Here is an 18634-nt window from a genome sequence, read left to right on the forward strand (position 1 = left end):
CTTAACAATTATTTTTCTTAGGGTACAATAGACGTTTCCCTGGATTAAAAAAAAACAAGGCAACGAATTGTTGTACACTGCGATAATCTGAAAGAGATTCAAAATGCGATCTTGACACAAACAAATATACTCAGAACATCTTGTCAAGCTGGGGTTGGATGATGGTGGTGGCTTTTTTAAAACCGGTCTGGGCATTCAAGAGCTCAATCCAAATAGTCCCATTCCATGCTCACCCCGCAAAAAGACCTTGGCTTGCCAAACTGCAGAACACAGCAGTGTGAAACAACAATTTCTTGTTGCAGTTGCTGAAGATGTATCAGAAAATTATGATAATGTCAAGAAACTTTTGACCCTGATCCGCCCTGAAAATGTTTCATTTATTGTGTCATGTGACTTGAAATTGGCAAATATTTTCTGTGGTTTACAGCCACATGCAAACAGTCACCCATGCACATGGTGCGACACTCGCGAAATTTGGAAAATTGTGGGAATCTTCGTACACTTGGGTCTTTTCGAAATTACTTTGAAGAAGAATACCTTCAAAGCTGATGTAAAAGACATGAAAAAAGCAAAAAATGTAGTCCATGAGCCCCTTATCTCTATGTCAAATAGTGAATTTATGTTTGACTTGATTCCACCCATGGAACAACATCTTCTTCTGGGTGTTGTGAATCTCCTCTACAAAGTATTGTAAGACAGGTGGTCAAAGGCAGAAAAATGGCCTACTACACTTTACATCGAAATCCAGCCTTTTCATGGAGGTAACATTGATGTGGTTCAAAGGCTTGCTGAACAGAATTGTGCTTTCCAATTTTTTGGCATCATTGACACACTGAGAAAGTTTGGAAATGTTATTTCTTCCTGTTTTGGAACATTTCTTGATGAGAACTACGCCCTAACAATTACTGAATTTTAGTACTCATTTACAGTCTTCGAAAGGGTAAGTGTTATTCCCAAAGTTCATGCTGTATTCTATTACATTTCATAGTTCATTAAAAATGAAAATAACCTCTTGGTAAGTTTAGTGAACAAGCAACTGAATCTCTGCATCACAGCTTTCATTCTCACTGGGAGCGATACAAAAGAGCAAACAGCTATTCTGAATATGGGAAATTGATGCAACTCTGTGTTGTGGACTACAACAGTAAACATTTGTAAATTGCAACAGATATAACAGAAATATGCAAACATAAATTTTATGTTCATATAGTTTTGTGATTGATTCTTATTAGAAGATGCATTATAGGCTGAAAAATTTCATGTCATGTGCTATTATCAGATCAAAGGATGATTTCAGAACTCATTTTTAAAGAAGTATTATGAATGCTGTAAAAAATGCATTTACAGATTATGTTTGATAAAATGAGAATTTTAAAATTGATGTTCTTTTCTCGGACGAATTAGTTTCATGTCAGTTTTTGCATTGGTACCAGGGATGTGTATATATCAATCCCCCCCAAAGAGTTTCTTCAGAACATCATGTTGAGGTTTTAGCCTCTCGGAGCATATGTGAAGTAACGTATGCTTTGCATCACTCGAAGTTTTTAAATAAACAGTCTAGTCTTTTTAGAAAAATCTTATAAATCGGTGCTATCGGGTTTAACTCGATTAGGGATCGACAAAAAAGTTTTTTTTTTTGCTCTTATCGGGGCCCGATACCTGTCCGGGTCAGTTCGGCTTCCATTCGGTACCTGAACATTAACTAGGAATCGCTATATTAAAAAATGTTATTGACCAAATAATTTTATCTGATGTAACATGCCACACTGATTATACTGATCAAGTAATTGCGATGAAAAATCTTTCCACATAAATAATAACGAAAAGAAGAATCGCTATTAGCCTCCAAAAAACAGCGAAAAAAAGAAAAAAAAAATTTAGAGATAACTTAAAGATTCTTGAGGATGGTTCACAGGAAGTTCTAATTGAAATCCTTGATAATGATTTATTATGAGTAGCAAGGAATCGGTTGAACGCCGTTTGAAGTTTAAAAACTATTGAAATCTCATAACTCGTTTTCAGGTCATTAGAAACCTCGAATGGCCTGAACTATTATAATAAAAACTATTTTAATAAAAATAACTATTTTTTTTTTTTATCCTCAATTTTTGCTGCATGAACATCTTTCGTCGTACCTTTTGAATGGTCATCATCAAATACCATTCCAAACTCGTTAGTGCGACTTTTATCAACAGGATATAGCCTAAATTTAAAAAGCAATTCAGTACCATAAGCTGATTTGTGTAACTAATTACGTTATTTGTGTAACTAATTACGTTATTTCTTATTATTAACTTGTTTTTAAAAGTCATAAAATCGTAATGGAAATTAGGTAAATGTCTACGCGTAAAGAGTTTGTGCACATGTTTGAGATTTGTATTGGAGTCAAAAAGCCAAAATATTTTAAAAAAAAAAAAAAAAAAAAAAAAAAAAAAAAAAGGATATCCTACCATCTTTGGTAAAGGTAAACAAGAAACACTGCATCATCACGGAAACAAGCTAATCGATGTGCAGTAGGCATAACAATGATAAATGCAAAAATATCGTCAATAAAGGTATTGAAAGCCTGAAAGAAGATAAATTTGAAGTGGCACATAAGTAAAGAGTGTAATCGATTTTAACGAAAAATTGCTCGATTACGATCGAAATCCTACAAATTATACTTTTTAAAGTGTTACATACCTTAAAATAAAACTAACCTTATACATGAATGCTCTCCAGGGAAGATGAGCCACTGACTTTAACTAAAAAGCAATAAAAGAAAATAGTTTAAAGTTCCATAAAAAGTACATTTATTCAGATAAAAATGAACAAAACTTTATAACAACAATGTAGATCAATGAAGGACAATGGGAAAAACAAACTTTAATGCAGATTATTCAAAACAACAGAAAATGTATGGCAACCTTGTAATTAACAAACAACTGTGGCAACATAAACAAAAAGCCAAATGCATACACACCTAAAAACCAGAAGAAAAATACTGCTTAAAACAAACAGACAATTTTCTTACTTTTTCAAAATTGTTCTTAAAAATAGAAAAATTAACTAATATCAATCTTTCAAATAATACACAAAACTCACATTAATCTCATTGAAGATAAATGTGATTTTTACATACGATTCTTACCATTAACCAAACTTCTTATGAGCCAGGAGTACCAACTAAATAACAAAAAGCACTAAATTATTAAAAGTACTTTTTCCTTAGAAAAGTTAAATTGTAACAATACCGACCTCTTGTGTGGTTGATATATTAATGAATATACGGCTCCTGCTAACAATAGCGGATAAAGAGCATATGATAAATATCGCATTGCCTAAAAAGAAGTTAAAAAAAATAATAATTTTAATTTTCACCAATCAATTAAAGAGGTACTTGAACACTAATCTTTTTAATCAGCTCTAACCTGCTCATCTATTTCATTAGTTTCTTGCTCAGACTTTGATTTGGTGCCAAACTAAATTTAAAAAAAGTAAAGAAAAATAAAACCTTTATCTTAAATGCAAAATGATACAAACAATAAACAACATGTGTAATTATACCTGAATTTTAGGAAATTTCGAAGAGTGCCACTCCAGTTTTACTTTCAATGCTTTGCTCACTTTCCAAAACTAGAAAGCACTATAAGTTACAGAACATATATTACATAATAAAATAACTTTAACAGCAACAAAACAAACTGACTACCTCAATGATGGTCCCAACGCCAGCAGGAACCAGCACCAAGAGGCTTGTTTTTTCATCAAGTAGATAGAGAAATATAATACTTGTTGAAACACTTCTCCATACCACTAAAAAAAATGTACAAATAGAAACCATTGCAAATTTATGAAGCACTTACAATTTTTATACAACAAGAACTAAAAATTCTTAGATTCTTTTAACTTCAAATGAAACATGTATCTTTAAATCTCTGAACAGTTAGTTTACTTTTTATTAAAGTTTTTACTTTTTATTTTAAAAACCGAAAAATGAGATTTATTACAGGTTGATAATTTATTTCTTTATAAACTATATTTGTTTGAAATCTAAATAATTAAAATTGTAACCAGTTCTAGTTGACATCCCTTCCATTGATGACTTGTTTTTCCAAAAACTTACATCATTTTTGAAAGCCAACACATCAAACAATGTCTGAAAAAATTTTAACATGCAAATAATTACAGTTTATAATTACTAAAATCAACATTTTAAAATGTGCATCTCTTTTTTTTTTTTCAAATATAATTACATTTAAATTAGACCTTTTTAAATTTTTATGTTGCAAAATCATTTATCAATTAAGTACTGGTTTCTTCAAATACAGTTGTACTTTAAAAAAAAATTTCACTATAAATTTGTTCACCATACATGAAACAATGCTACTGTAAATGTCATTGCTAAAAAGTACAAGTTGGTGTCTGTAAATATCCCCTTTATGTCATCTAAATCATCTTCAGTGAAACCTAGTAAAAAAAATTGATACTTCAATGAAGAACAACAAATCCTAACAAATGATGTGTCAGTGGAACATGCCAGACTAATTAGAAGAAATTTTATTTTACCGTATTCTTTCATTTTTACCAAAGTTTGTTCTACAGATGACCATATTCTTAATCGACCAAGCGAGACTGGCTTAAAGGAGAGCTGCAATGGAAGCTTGCTGGTATCTTTTGCTATCGGCTGTGTAGATAAGTGGTAAAATTAATAATAGTAGTATATATTGTAAATAGTAAAAACAAAAAGTATATAGAAAAATGAGCACAATTATATACAAGATATTTTGATTTAACAATACAGGAGAAAACCCAAACAATTATTTTAAATGTAATTTATGAAAAAACTCACAAGTAAATTTCTACTCAAAGTTGTTAGCTTGTCTATGTACAACACTGGCATGTATATTCCTTCTTTGTTCACAATAATTAAATGATGAATATCCCCTGGGATAGAATAGCGGCCAATTGATTCATCATAAACTGCCAAATAAATAGATAACTTTGAGTGCATATGTGAAATAGGAATATCACTTGACTGAAATAAAAAAATCATACTTTGTATATGTATTTTAATTATTAAAATGAAATTTTTATAACTTACATAAGTATATAGTTACAATAATCTTAAATTTTTCAACAAAAATCTCTTATCATAAATCTAGTTTCATTGTGAACAGATTGGAACATTGAAAAACTTATTAACTGAGAACTCTTGCTGTGCTTAAAATACTTGGCTATGTTAATTATGTGAAAAACTGCAGAACTAATTATAATTAGCTCATAAAAAAATATTTATTTGTTAAAAATTTACAAAAAAAGAGATTGTTTGCAAAGTAAATGATTAAATGTATCGGCACTAAATACTATTTATTAAAATAGTGACAGTTATAGAAAGAATAGAAAGAATAGGAAAATAATAACATTAAAATTAACAAATTTACAAATACTGTTTTTAATTAAGAAAGAAAAATTAAAACATACATTTTCTTTGTTTCCCCCTATTAAATTGAAGCTTTTATCTTTAGGGATAGCATATTGCGTAAGCTCATGCATTTGAAAAGTTGATTTTTTGTATAGCATAGAAAATGGAGAAACATCAATTGGATGGACAAAAATATAACCATATAATGAACCATTACGCCGGGTTGCAAATGGTAATGTAACATTTATTGATCTAAACATAAATGTTATAGTATAGGCTTTAAAGAATAATTTAAAATAACCTTATCAATAAGAAATGAAAACCTGATCATTTTTCAATACTGATTTTACCCATAATCTATAGTCTTGAGTAATATAAATTGAATGGCAGAGGTATTGGTGTTGTAATTATTCACTGATAATAAAACTAAGATAAAGTTATTTAATTTAGCTATGTAATATTGAAAAAACACATCTATATTTGCACTTTTTATGACTAAAACTGATTAAAAATACATCTTTATAAGAGTAAAATTTTAAAATAAATTAAAACTTATGTAGCAAACATATTTTCATATTTCCACAAACAAAAAACTTTAGCAATTATATCAAGCCTAATAATGAGATTTATATCAACAAAGGATAATGCTTTTGATTTGTTTGGGAAATTTTATGTCCTCTGTTCACATTTTCACAGCTGGATAAGGATCAAACTCTTTTACTTTAGGATCCGCTTAACTTGTAAACATTTTCTTTGATACAAGTTCAAAGAAAATATTCACAAGTTAAAAATAATGTGTCCCAGTTTTTATTCTCATCATCAGCAAAAACAAATTTTCGCCATTAGAAATTTATATAAGGTAATTTGTGCAAATATAAAAAAAAAATCTTTATTCAGATCTGCTGTTGAAGATAAATTACTTTTTGTATGGCATAGAGAGGCATTTACATATTTAACTGTCCAAAATTTCAATATGCTATTGATCTAACAAAGGTAGAATTCTGCACAAAAACCTCCAATTTTTAACAATATAGCAAAAAAAAAAAAAAAAACTAACTTTCCTTTATAAAAGTAAAAAAGTTATTTTTAAAAAAAGCCAAGGTTCTTTTAAGGCTAGTAGTTTGAAGGGTTTTACCCAGATAGTTGACAACAGCTCTACTTTTTTCTACCTACTTTTATAGCACGAAATTAAAAAATTATGGGCAGATAAAGCTTAAATACTACAATTCTCTTTCCCCCCTCAGAAGCAATCATACATTCTTACAACTCTCTGTTTACTAAAAAAAAAAAAACAACTAAGAATTAAGAAATTTTTTTAGGTCTTTTAAATTTTTTTAGTTTTTATTTGAACTTGTTTCTCTAAAAAATCTTTTAATTAATGATAATGGCTGTGCATATTATTTCAAAAGATTTTAAATAATATACACAAGAAGCACCTTACTCATCAAATGAATGAGTTACTGAATTAGTTCCAGAGTCCCAAACCAAATTCATATCTGAAGTTTTTCCCTCATTTGAGCGACTCACATAAAATGATACCTACATAAGATTTTAAATTCAATTTACTAGCATATACATTCCAATAACAAACAAATTGCATTTTTTTATGACTTAAAGAACAACATGTCAACTAAGTAGGCCTGAATATTTATGTGAAAAAAAAAGTTTATAAGAATGTCAATAAACTAGGACTAAATTTTAACAACCTATGTTTTTTATAATTTTCAAAAATAAACTTAACATTTATCACCTTTAATTTGTCAAAATCAGAAATATTGAAAGCAGGAGAAATACAGTTCGAGTAGCATTTTTCGGTTGTAAATAAATGGTAAATAACATATATTGCATTACAAATATATCCTAAAAATATGATAATTACAAATCGCGTAAAGGTGAACGTTGCCATTTTTTCATAAACAAATCTTAAACTAATTTACCTGTTTTATTTTTATCTCGATTAGTAATTAAACAAAAAGCTTAAGCAAGTCAAGGATACAATTCACGTGTTACTTTCCTATAGTCTCATCTATTATTTATTATACTAAGTAATTGATAAATTTTCTTCTATAACAAATATCAACATAATAACTTAGGTAAGAAAGTTTAAGACCCAGAGAAAACAGCGCTTTCCTCAACATTTAATGCAGTATTATAATTACGATATAATTCTTTAAAAATCATAACAGTTCTTTAAAGATCTACGTTTTGATTTCTTTGGAAAAATAATAACAATAAAAAAAAATTGGAGCATTTGATTAAAGAGGGATCATTATTTTTTAGTATTTTTTTTAAAAAAAAAAACCTTACTAGTGAATAAAATTGACTGAGATTATTCTTTCTGAAACAACTTTAAATCCTAGGAAGTATTAGTTTATATTTGGTGTGCTTATGAAAAGAGTTGTCTACGTTTAATCTTATAAATCATTCCATTGTCCTTTAAACAAAACAGAAAAAGAAAATTGATTATAGTTTTGAAGTTACTGACAAATCAAATGATAAAGGTCATCCTACATTCAACATTTTTAAAAGGTTTTATTTTTTTGAAGAAATATCTGTGATTCAGTTACAGGTTTTATTAATCCTTTATATCCTTTAGGCTTGATTAACTATATGGAACAATTATTAGTTTTTGGGTACATGTGTACTATGTAATATAAATGTAAAAATGGTGCATTATAGAGCCCAGTAATTTATATCTGATCTTTTGCCTTGAAATAATATTGTAGGCGATTAAATTTAATTTAATGAAAAGACTTTTCAGTAATATTTAAAATATATAATTTTTTGTCCACTCATATAGGGTATCATCAAAAATGGTTCTAATTCTAATTTGTGCATGTGAAAAACATACACTATTCAGATGTTTTCTGATAAACTGAAATTATGCAAGATGACTTACACAAAAATTTACTGTAATTCATTTAACACATAATTACAATAGGAAGAGAGATTGCAAATAATTTCAATGGAAGCTTTAATTGTTATTTGAGACAATCAAACTAAATTTTCAGAAACTTTTCAGGAAAAAAGCTGTTTTACACTATTAAGAAATTTTGTAAACTAATAAGAAATTTGGCTCACAACAATTCTTAGAGCGAGAATTTTTACTTTGAATTATACATATTTTTAAATCACGTAATAAATAGTGTTTAGGATCAGTTTTTCTCATGCTCCTAATAACTTTTTTTTTCCTAGGAAAATATTTTCTTTAAAAAATATTATTCCTTTTTTCGCTTTAGATTGAAAGCCTTTTATATTTGTAAAGTTTATTAGCTTATTAAATATAGGTAGTAATAAGCCACACTGTAAAGCAACTTTGATATCTATCAGAAAGTTTTAATTACACTTCTATGATACATTTTGATAATTTTTTTTTTAGTTCTTAAATTGGATAAGTACATTTTTTTCTCTACTCAAATTAAATATTCAATATTTCAGGAGCCATAAAAATTCAAAGGGTACATTTCTGCATTAAGTTCTAATAATTTTTCCCAGAATTCAGTTTTTGATGGGTAACTTTTCTTTCTAAGATTTGTTGAGTTGATACAGAATTACTCTATGTATAGTTTGTTCAAACTACTTTTATGTATTCTTATCAGATTAAGTTTTAGATTAGTTAATAAGGTTGATTTTTTTTTATCAAGCATTATGATCTATATTTATTTTTTGATTACCCATTACATGATAATTAAGCCTTAGCTTCATCATGGCTGATAGTTTTTATGATGTTGAAGTCATGTAATGCGCACATCATCACATGGTTCTCTAATTTTTATATAAGTTGTTTATGATTCTAGCCAAATACTTTTTTTATCTTAGTTCAATAAAATTGCTTAACAAAAATGGTTAAAAAAAGGTGAGATATTAACTTTCTACTTTTTAATTTTATTATTTTTTTTTATAAAAAGATTATCATTTAACTGATAATGATTACAATAACCAGATATTAAAATGTCTATTTAATGATAGAAATTATAATAATCAATTACAAAACATTTTGCAATCAAATTTCTTTAAATAGTTGAATAAGTAAAAAAAAGGTTTAATATTTTTTTAGAAGTAAACCAAAGAAGACTTTAGAAAAAGCAACTATTAAAGACCCTGATCCTGTAAGAAGTTTTTGGTCAGGTTTTTGCAAAATTTTACAAATATATATACATAACTATTATGTATGAATGTATAAAGTTATATAATGATATTTATGATAAAATTAGAGCTGATCAATCAGTTGCTTGATTATCTAGTAAGTGGATTAGTCTTATAAAAAATCCACTTACTAATCTCAATAGTAGGAAATGACTAGAATTATTCATGTTTGCTAAATATTGTTAAATATTCTTAACTTTTTAAAGTTAAGTGTAAAGTTAAATGTAACAATTTTCTTAGATTTTCTGTATAAGAAGAAGTACACCTTAAGATGCCTAAAGGATTCTGAATTTTCTTTCTATGGATATGTAGCTAACTCCATTTCTAAAAAAAAAATCAAAAAGTATTGAAAGATATAGAAGTAAACCATGAGAATTAGGTAATGATTAAAACAATAAAATTAATTTGTAATAAGTATTAGAAATCTTAAATAGTTTGATAAAGTTCTCTGATTTAAAGTTCAGCTGTCTTCATTACTTATACTTAGGTGCTCAATCTCACTGATGTTATATTGTCTTTTCTAAGAGTCTGTTGGAATCTTAATCATTAACAATAAGTTTGTTTATGGAATTTGACATAAATCATCTCTAGAAAAGCCAATAGTATGACCTTGAGGAGTAACATGGATGCATGAATCTTGAAACTTGAAAGTCTTTATTTTCAATACAAATCTCCTCGAATAGTCCTATCCATGGGTTGTTATCATGTAATAACTAATTCCTATCTCTTTGGAAAAAATCAAACATTACAGATACTGTAAGTATATGGTTGTTTGTTGTTCTATGAAGGCTAACAATTGAAGTTAGTCTTTTCACAGTCCCACAATTACCATTACAGGGTGATTTACTGTAACTTGGTTCAAAGAAGGACCAAGTACATTTCACAGCAAAATCTTGTTCCTTAATATTTAATAAGTATTTGTAGTTTTTATATTGGCTAGCACACTCATTTGAAAAATAACAAATAGTTTCTGTTTCCTAAAAGTTGTTGCTTTTAACATGCTCAATCATTAACTTCAACACATGATATATATCTAGATCATGTTGTTCATCATCAGAGGTGAAACATTGAATTGGATTTGAGGACACTGTTTACCTAGTAGTAAACTTCTGTTTTGTGCAAAGAATTGCTTGAATTTGTTCTATTTTAAACTTAGTAATTTGACTTGTGCAACAAATTTGTAAATTTCCTCAAACTCACAGAGGACAATGACCTAAGTACAATTTTTGAATTTTATTAACTCATTTTTTATTTTTATTAAAGAAGGGATATGACATTTTGCAATATAAAAATGAAAGTAAGTTTTTGTAATTTATTGAATGTAGAGTATGAATGAAGCTACTTTTGGTTTCAGTTAGACTTGTTAGCTCAGATTTGTCTGTTGTCTTCCTTTGTTTGTAATCTATAAAAGACTCATCATTTTCATCAATATCATCCTTTGGACACAAAGGGCATCAATATATTATGCAATTATTGTTAGCTCTACTACAAATAAGAATATGGTAATAAGTTTATGATAATCCTTTGATAGCTTAACTGCTCTAATCATTAACTTAACATATTAATGGTAGGTACAAATGTATACTATATGTATACTATATGTTAGCGAAAGTTAGAAAAATAAGTCTTTACATCTGGATAACTGCTTTTAAACTTAGCATACAGTCCTTTTAGATTTCAGAAAATCAAATGCTTTTGCATCCGAGATCTTTGAGCTATACTCATAAAATCTTTTTTCCCCGGCATTTGCCTCCTTTTTTCATTGTTATAATAAAATTTAAGAATATAATCAACTTTCTCTTGGGAAATATAATATATAAATATAATATCTCTTGGGAAATAGAATATAATCAACTTTCTCTTTTATGGGAAAAATAGAATCCTCTTTTTCTGCAGCAATTTGTTTGATACCATGTAATTAGTAGCATTAAAGTCTTTGATCAGAACTCTTCTTTGATATATTTATTGGGACCAAGAAATTGGAACCAGTGTTAGTAATTGAATTTTCTAATTGTGTTTGGAACTTAATATTTTTTCTTTACTTTTTCCTATCAGTATAACCATGTCATTTACTTTATGTTAAACTTCTTTATTGAGAGAATCTTCTTGGCTTAACTGAACAGGATTTATATTTAATATTTTTGCAATTCGTAATTTTACTGTTATTTAATTTGTAAAAAATTTTTTTATTAAAAGCAACTCTTGAGTGACTAGTCACAACATGGATTTTAAGAGGACTTATGTTCATAGAGGTTAAATAATTAAGATTTTTTTTTTCAAGTATTTGCTTGTATTAAGTTCAATATCTTCATCTTCATAAATCCAACTGCAAGCTGGTTCTCCTGGTCCATCATGTTTAAATGACATCAAGTTAATCTTAGATGAAGGCCATATATTTTTTCCAACAATAGCATTAATACCAATGTTTTTCAGTTCACCAGGAAGTTGAACATTTCAACAATTTCCTTACATCCTCCTAGAAAAATATGAATATTAATTCAAACTTCAAGTATGTGTGAACTAAATGGATCACAGCAAGTTATGTGAAATGTGGATTAACACTTTAAGTAGATATAATTGTGTTTTGGGCAAGCTGTTGTATATTATAAGACCATATATTAAAAATTCATTTATATTAAGACAGCTAAGGGCTATAAATTACAAAAAAAATCTCATTGAATTGATGTATGGGAGCATTTTACAATGATTGAAAAAATGTAATGTTTCTAAGTTAGCTTATCAGCACCACAGTAAAGCAGGCAACCTTTGAAACTAATTTTACAGTGATTAAATTTTTAAACCAATACCATTAAATACTAACATAATTACCTTTAAATCTAGCAATATGTCATTAAAGTTTTCTGAAAATTTTATTTCTTATATATATTTTTTATTATAGCAAGAATGCAGCACTAAAATACTCAAAGCATTCATTAAAACTAATTCTTGGATTTGAAATATTGCAAGACACTACAGTAATTAAAAAAAAAGTTGATAACTTTTCTGTATTTTTATACATAGAATGAGGAGGATTATATATACGATGAAGTTGATAAATTTCACCAAAGTAAAGATAAAGTAAGTTTTTTAAAGTTTTTCATGGGGTTTCTTCATAAGTTTTCTGTTTTTTTATTTTAAAAAAAAAGCCTACTTTTAATTTATTTGTAATTTATGCGTTAGTAATCATTAATTTAATAGAGTTCAATTTAATAGAGTTATTAGATATAGATAAATGAAACATTTAAGTTTTTAATGAAAAGGGTAGGGATGATACAAGGTTACTTATGGGGGCATTCCACGTCAAGTGGAACCACCTATCCAACATCACCAACTCAGATTTTGATGAAAATTGGCTCACTTGTTGGCCATATGGACAGAAGAAAAACATGTAAATTTTTTTGACTTAGGTCAATTATTTCCTGAGATATAACCTTTCAAAGTTTTGACCTTTTTACTTGACCTTGATTATTTAAAATGTCATAACTTTTTTGCTATCATACTTATCATACTTAGGAAGTTGATTTTAGTGGCAAACAGTAGCTCTAGTTATTTTATGAAGCTTTGTAGACTTTTTACCAAAAGTTTTACACCAAACAGCACATTTTGTTGACCTACATTTAAAAAGTTTACCAGGTTATGTTTAAATACAAAAACATTGACTTTTAATTGAGAAGTCAATTGTATTTTAGTAAAAATGGCAGATTTAACTAAAAATTCCTTTACATTTTTGATTTTCCTATATTTTCCAATCCATTGGAGGTTTTTTCCAATCAAATATTAACTTTTACATGTAACTGAATATGCATAAAACATAATTTGATGTGTGGAGAAATCAAATCTGGTGGTTTCTCTGGAGCAACGAGTGTAAAACAAAAATTTTGTTAAAACAAGAAAAATTCCATAAAAACTTAGGTAGTTTTATCTTTAGATCATGTTGGATCCAGCACAAGATTCTAATGAATCAGATGAGCAAGAATCTGTAAGAATTAATTTGTTAAGTTTTTAGTAAAAAAAAAATTATATTTGTCTTTTCAATTTCTTTTTCTTGTCAACAGGATGAAGAGGTTTTGGGGATAAATGATTCAGAAAGTGATGAAGAAAATGATGGTGATGATGAGGTAGAGCTTGTATAAAAATAACAGAAGTAAAATAAAAACTTGGTTATTGATTGAGAAGTATTTTACTACAATTTGCCTTTGCAAGATTTTTTTTTTTAATGTAATTTATTTCTTTAAATGATTTTCTCTTTCAATACAGAGGCATACTTAAAAATATAACAATTAGTTTGATTAATTTTAGAAAAAATGAAAATTATTATCACAAATTTTTCTTTTTATTTTATGTAAATTTTCTTTGTATTTTACATTTTTATTTTTTAAGGTTATAAACACTGCAGATAATGAAAAAGATGACTATAGCGATGATGACAATGATGAAATTGATTATGAAGATAGTGATGATGATACCAGCGAAAATGAAGATGGTAACTAGAAAAATGTTTTATACCCAATAATTCCTATTGAGTAATGACTAAAAGCATAACTTAGTCTTAAATGAACAGTCTAAATGAGCAGTTTAAGTAACCAATCCAATATATGAATTAGAATCAAATTATTTCTTGAAACATTTACTTTTTTACTTTATAATAATTATACTGATGAGTGTTAGTTTACAATTTAATCATCAAATTTAATCTAATTGCATTTTTTAGGTCTTCCTAGTTCAAAAGCATGGGGAAAAAGCAAAAAAGCATATTATGACACAGACATCCATGAAGAAGATTTATGTATTAACAGTTTTTGTCAATAATAATCTTTTAGTGATTTTAGAGAATTTTTCTTGATGTTGTTGTTAAAATTTAGTAAGTGATCAAGAAGCTGTAGAGGCTGCTGAAGAAGAGGAAAGAGAAGCTTTGTTACTTCAAAAGCAAATGGCTGATAGACTTGACAGTGATGACTTCTATAAGTGTGATGTTGAGGTCTTCATCTATTTTTCTGATTTTTTTTTTTTCCTTTTTTTTTTTTTTTTGCTTAACTTTATAATTGAAAAGATCTTTTTTTCTTTTAGGTGAATGAAAAGCAGCAGAATCAAGAAACAGAAGCAGCTGTAAGAATTAAGAAGAATAATTAGCAGTTAACTTGGTTACTTTAAAAGATTTTGAGTTTTTTTATAATTTTGTTTTTTTTTCTAAGGTAATGGAATCTAATGTTATTACAGATTATTCAAAACTCTCCAAACGAGAAAGGCTTGAAGTAATCTTTTTTTTTTTTTTTTTTTTTTTTAAGACAAAAATCTGAAAATGCTCAACAAATAGTGCAATTGTCATAAAAAGTTTTAGTTAAATGTATGAGATTGCTGCAGTTGTTTAAAAAATGTACAAAATTTGTTCAGGAAATAATTTTGTATGTACAAATTAGATCTTATCAAAACAGTCACCTGAGCTACTTCCTCTAATAGAAGAATACAAGGATAGGGTGAGAGTTATTTTTGTGAATTTTAGTTAGTATTTAGTCATAAAAAGTTTACTCTATTAGACAAGTTTTGTTTAATTCCTAACAAATTAAAGTTTTTTCTGTAGCTAACTGAATTAAAAGAGAAGTTTCATCCATTGTTCATAATGTCTCAAAAAGGTTGCATTGCATCTAAACAAGTAAAAAGCCTATAATTATTTTTTGTATTTAAACATGTAAAAAGTTTTTAGTGGTGACTTTTTGCTTTTTAAAAGGGAAAAATAGTTTCAATTATTTTTAACTTCATTTAGGTGAAGTTGTTTGTAGACACAAAACATCAACTATTAACAAAGTAATGAGTAAAGATTTGTATAGTGTTTAACTATTTTTAGCTCAAATAATTTTACTATAAATGAAAGAGTTTAATAGTGAATGTCATTTTTAGCTATTGTGTGAACATTGCTTTCTACATGGCATTAAGAGCAAGCAGAAGTTTAATTAAAGGTCATCCTGTTTTTGATGCTTTGGTGCAACATAAAGAGGTGGTTTTTTGTATTTGATAAGAATTTATTCTAAGTTTTGTTGGGGGATTCTGTTTTTATTTCGCTTTTGATTTTTATTTTCTCTTTAAGTTGCTTTCAAAATTGAGTTCTGTTGAGCAGGATCTTGCCAGTCAGATTCAAACTCTTATTTTGCAATACCAAACTGGTGAATGGAAAAGTGTGGCAACAGGTTTTATTTTTATATTTTTATATTATTGACTCAAATCTATGACAAGTGTTTTATGCTCTTGTAAATTTTTTAGTTATCAGTATAAAATTTTGTTCTATTTTCAGAAAATACAGACCTTGAAAGCAGCAAAGTATGGAAACTCTTTTCTTTCTTTCTTTCTTTTTTTTTTTTTTTATTCATTTTTCTTCTTTTAAATGGTTAGGAGTTCTTAGATTCATTTTTAAGGTGATACAAGTTCTATTCTTGTAATATCTTTTTTTTACTGTAGGTAATAAAGAAGCCAATAGAAAAGAAAAAAAAGAATCCATCGAAGGTACTGATGCTACATTATTTTTCTTAAGATACTACTTGATTTTCTCGACTTTGACTAAATGTTTTATATCAATCGTTTTGTTCTTTTTTCAGTTGAAAAGATCAACTGATTCTTTGGATGATATTGATCCATTAGAGTACTACAATAAAATGAAAGAACAAGCTGAAAGTGCAAAACGTTTGAAACGTATTTCAAACGAGTAAGTTAGAAAAAATAGAATGATTTTTTTTTTAAACTTTTTTTTTTCGCTGCTGTTTTAATATTTTCTTCTTGCTCACTATTTTATTTAAGAAATGACGGATCAGATGATGATAGAGATGATGACGAGTACGACGATGAAGCTAAAAGAAAGATTACGTACGAGGTACAAAACTTTGATAAACTAAGATGCACTTTTTGATAGGAAACGTATTGGGATGATATCTTAGTTTTGGTCTTAGAATGTCACAGTAATTCTCGATATATGTAAAAACTCTTCAATTTCGTTATTGACTCTTCTCTAAAAATAAATACACCGGAAATCGTAAACAGAATCGTAAATAGATGTCAATAGTTTTTAATATTAAAATTTATTAATAAATCTCACAAACTTCTGTAAAATAAATCGATGAAAAATAGTATAAACTGTTACTTTTAGATGTCTAAAAACAAAGGTTTAATAAGAAAACGTCGTAAAGAGTTAAAAAATCCACGTGTAAAGCACAAGATGAAATTCAAAAAAGCTGTTATCAAACACAAAGGACAGGTAATTTCTTAATTTGATTTTCTCTACATGTGTCGGCGGACTAAAAGTACGGAAGTCAAAAAGTTTTTTTTTTTTATCTATTTTTTATTAAGTCCCGTATATGTGTAATGTTTATAATTTATAGTAATTTAAAAATGATATAAATAAAATATTTGTCAACTTGTTTTTTAATTCATTTTTTGTTTCATAGCCTTTTCAACTTACGTGTTTTAGTCTGCCGGCCCTAGATATGTGCTACCTTAATTTTCAATAAAGAAAACAAATTTGTCATAATTTGATGTACTATCCGGATATTTTTCTCTTTTACCATGCAAGATTCTTTACTTCTCTTACAGGTTCGTGAAGTTAAAAAAGAAATACATCGTTATGGAGGCGAATTAACCGGTATAAAATCATCTTTAGCTAGAAGCACGAAAATACGTTGATAATTTTAAACTTGGGTAATGCCTGCTACATAAAGACCACAATAGTTTCACAATTGATATAATTGCAATACAAAATATTTGTAAGTTTTTTATCGTGTGAAAGAGGAATAATTTGCGCAAATGTTAGCATTTATTTGAATGTCAACCTCATTGTCCAATCGCGTAAACCTTTTTGGATTTTGTCAGTTTTGACTTGTGTTATCAAAATTGTAACCTCGGCATGACGTAAGGTTTATAAAGCCGCTTTTGTCTCGTAATGAAATCGATTAGGTAAGGAGCCTTTCAGAAACTGGGAGCTTATTCGCCAAACTTTTGTAAGTTTTTGCGCAAGTTCAAAACTATCGGCATTCACCAAACTGAAATAGTATTCATCAAACTTTTTAGAAACTTGCTCAGCTTAATTAAAGCAAGAAAGGTCACGTTTGCTAAGAGCTGCCTTAACTTTGGCGTAACTTTAAAATCACTAAATAATAAGAATGGCGCTATATTATTATGACGCATATGTAGGTGAACACCAAATAATTACATGAACGTTTGGATTCCGTAACCTTAATTGAGCTGCCCAAGAGTTAGGAAAGTTAGGTGAATATGCAACCTGAGATTTAACTGTTAAAATCATTTTCGTGCTTGTTAATCAAAAACACAGAAAAACATTTAAATGATGTACCCAGGTTTTTGTTAAAGCAGGTCATGATAGCCCTGTAAAATACAATTTTGGCTTTAAAATTACAAAACATTGTCCTGGTCACAAAAGCAACGTTTGTGGGTAATAATCTTTAAATAAACATCAACGTTTGGTTTTTCAATCGTTAACGAAGAAAGTTCAAATTTCCATACCAGCTCTTTAAGATGAATAGAATTTTGGGAAGTTGATTTTTAAAAAAATTTTTTATGCTTTTTTAGCGTGACAAATTTATATTTATAGACAACCGATTTGACTGAATTGTGCAATATTGTGCAATATTATTGTGCAGTATTTTGAAGGGTTAAAACAAAATAATAGAGAGTATGCGAGGTATCTCAAATTTTTTATGCTTTTTTAGTGTGATAAATTTATATTTATAGACGACCGATTTGACTGAATTTGCATTATTATTTTGACTGAATTATATATATTTTGACTGAAATATAATATATCGTTGGAAAGCTAATTAAATCTACATTTCAATGGCAATAAATGTATCTTTTACAAATTTTTTCAAATTTAGAAAATCAGCCGTTTATTAAGAAATATTGTTACAAAAGCATTAAAAGTAAACTTTAATAGAGCCGGAAAAATAACCGTTCAAAACATCTCCATTTTGCAAAAAATCAAAGTTAAATATGTCCTTAGTTCACCCAAAAAAAATAGGCCGCCCCGAGCTGCCCCAAAAAAATCGGCTGACTCGAGCTATCCCAAAGAAAGATATATAGATTTGA

General features: G+C 27.8%; 2 protein-coding genes and 1 pseudogene across 8 annotated transcripts; 1 reads left to right on the forward strand and 2 right to left on the reverse strand.

The window, feature by feature from the left end:
- Positions 1-2073: 2073 nt before the first annotated feature.
- On the reverse strand, positions 2074-7341 carry LOC145192780 (lipid scramblase CLPTM1L-like). 2 transcript variants are annotated; one of them, XM_090099312.1, is made up of 16 exons: positions 7155-7341; positions 6846-6943; positions 5464-5656; positions 4832-5017; positions 4549-4666; positions 4355-4449; positions 4054-4138; positions 3692-3795; positions 3547-3615; positions 3411-3461; positions 3238-3320; positions 3131-3165; positions 2907-2962; positions 2700-2744; positions 2451-2566; positions 2074-2203 (listed from the first exon to the last, which is right to left on the reverse strand). In XM_090099312.1, exons 1-16 carry the CDS (start codon positions 7308-7310, stop codon positions 2083-2085), a joined length of 1611 nt encoding a protein of 536 aa, XP_089955438.1. In that variant the 5' UTR covers positions 7311-7341; the 3' UTR covers positions 2074-2082. The 2 variants fall into 2 exon arrangements, with proteins under 2 accessions (XP_089955438.1, XP_089955439.1); XM_090099313.1 differs by lacking the exons at positions 6846-6943; positions 7155-7341 and having other exon boundaries at positions 4832-4962; positions 5464-5603.
- Positions 7342-7366: 25 nt separating this feature from the next.
- Positions 7367-17336, forward strand: LOC149882706 (something about silencing protein 10-like). 6 transcript variants are annotated; one of them, XM_090099317.1, is made up of 22 exons: positions 7367-7449; positions 9224-9260; positions 9462-9513; positions 12572-12628; positions 13479-13529; positions 13606-13668; positions 13931-14033; positions 14262-14336; positions 14413-14528; positions 14618-14656; positions 14743-14802; positions 14968-15024; positions 15129-15200; positions 15312-15352; positions 15446-15542; positions 15633-15732; positions 15837-15862; positions 16001-16045; positions 16138-16244; positions 16337-16409; positions 16683-16790; positions 17126-17336. In XM_090099317.1, exons 2-22 carry the CDS (start codon positions 9247-9249, stop codon positions 17213-17215), a joined length of 1446 nt encoding a protein of 481 aa, XP_089955443.1. In that variant the 5' UTR covers positions 7367-7449; positions 9224-9246; the 3' UTR covers positions 17216-17336. The 6 variants fall into 6 exon arrangements, with proteins under 6 accessions (XP_089955443.1, XP_089955441.1, XP_089955444.1 ...); XM_090099315.1 differs by having other exon boundaries at positions 7382-7497; XM_090099318.1 differs by having other exon boundaries at positions 7388-7497; positions 9462-9527.
- Positions 10792-11798, reverse strand: LOC149882707 (uncharacterized; annotated as a pseudogene).
- Positions 17337-18634: the final 1298 nt, after the last annotated feature.

The sequence above is a fragment of the Hydra viridissima genome, unplaced genomic scaffold (assembly GCF_058129835.1).
Source record: "Hydra viridissima isolate aposymbiotic clone 2 unplaced genomic scaffold, HvirCarnegie_v1 scaffold_10, whole genome shotgun sequence".
Lineage (NCBI taxonomy): Eukaryota > Metazoa > Cnidaria > Hydrozoa > Anthoathecata > Hydridae > Hydra > Hydra viridissima.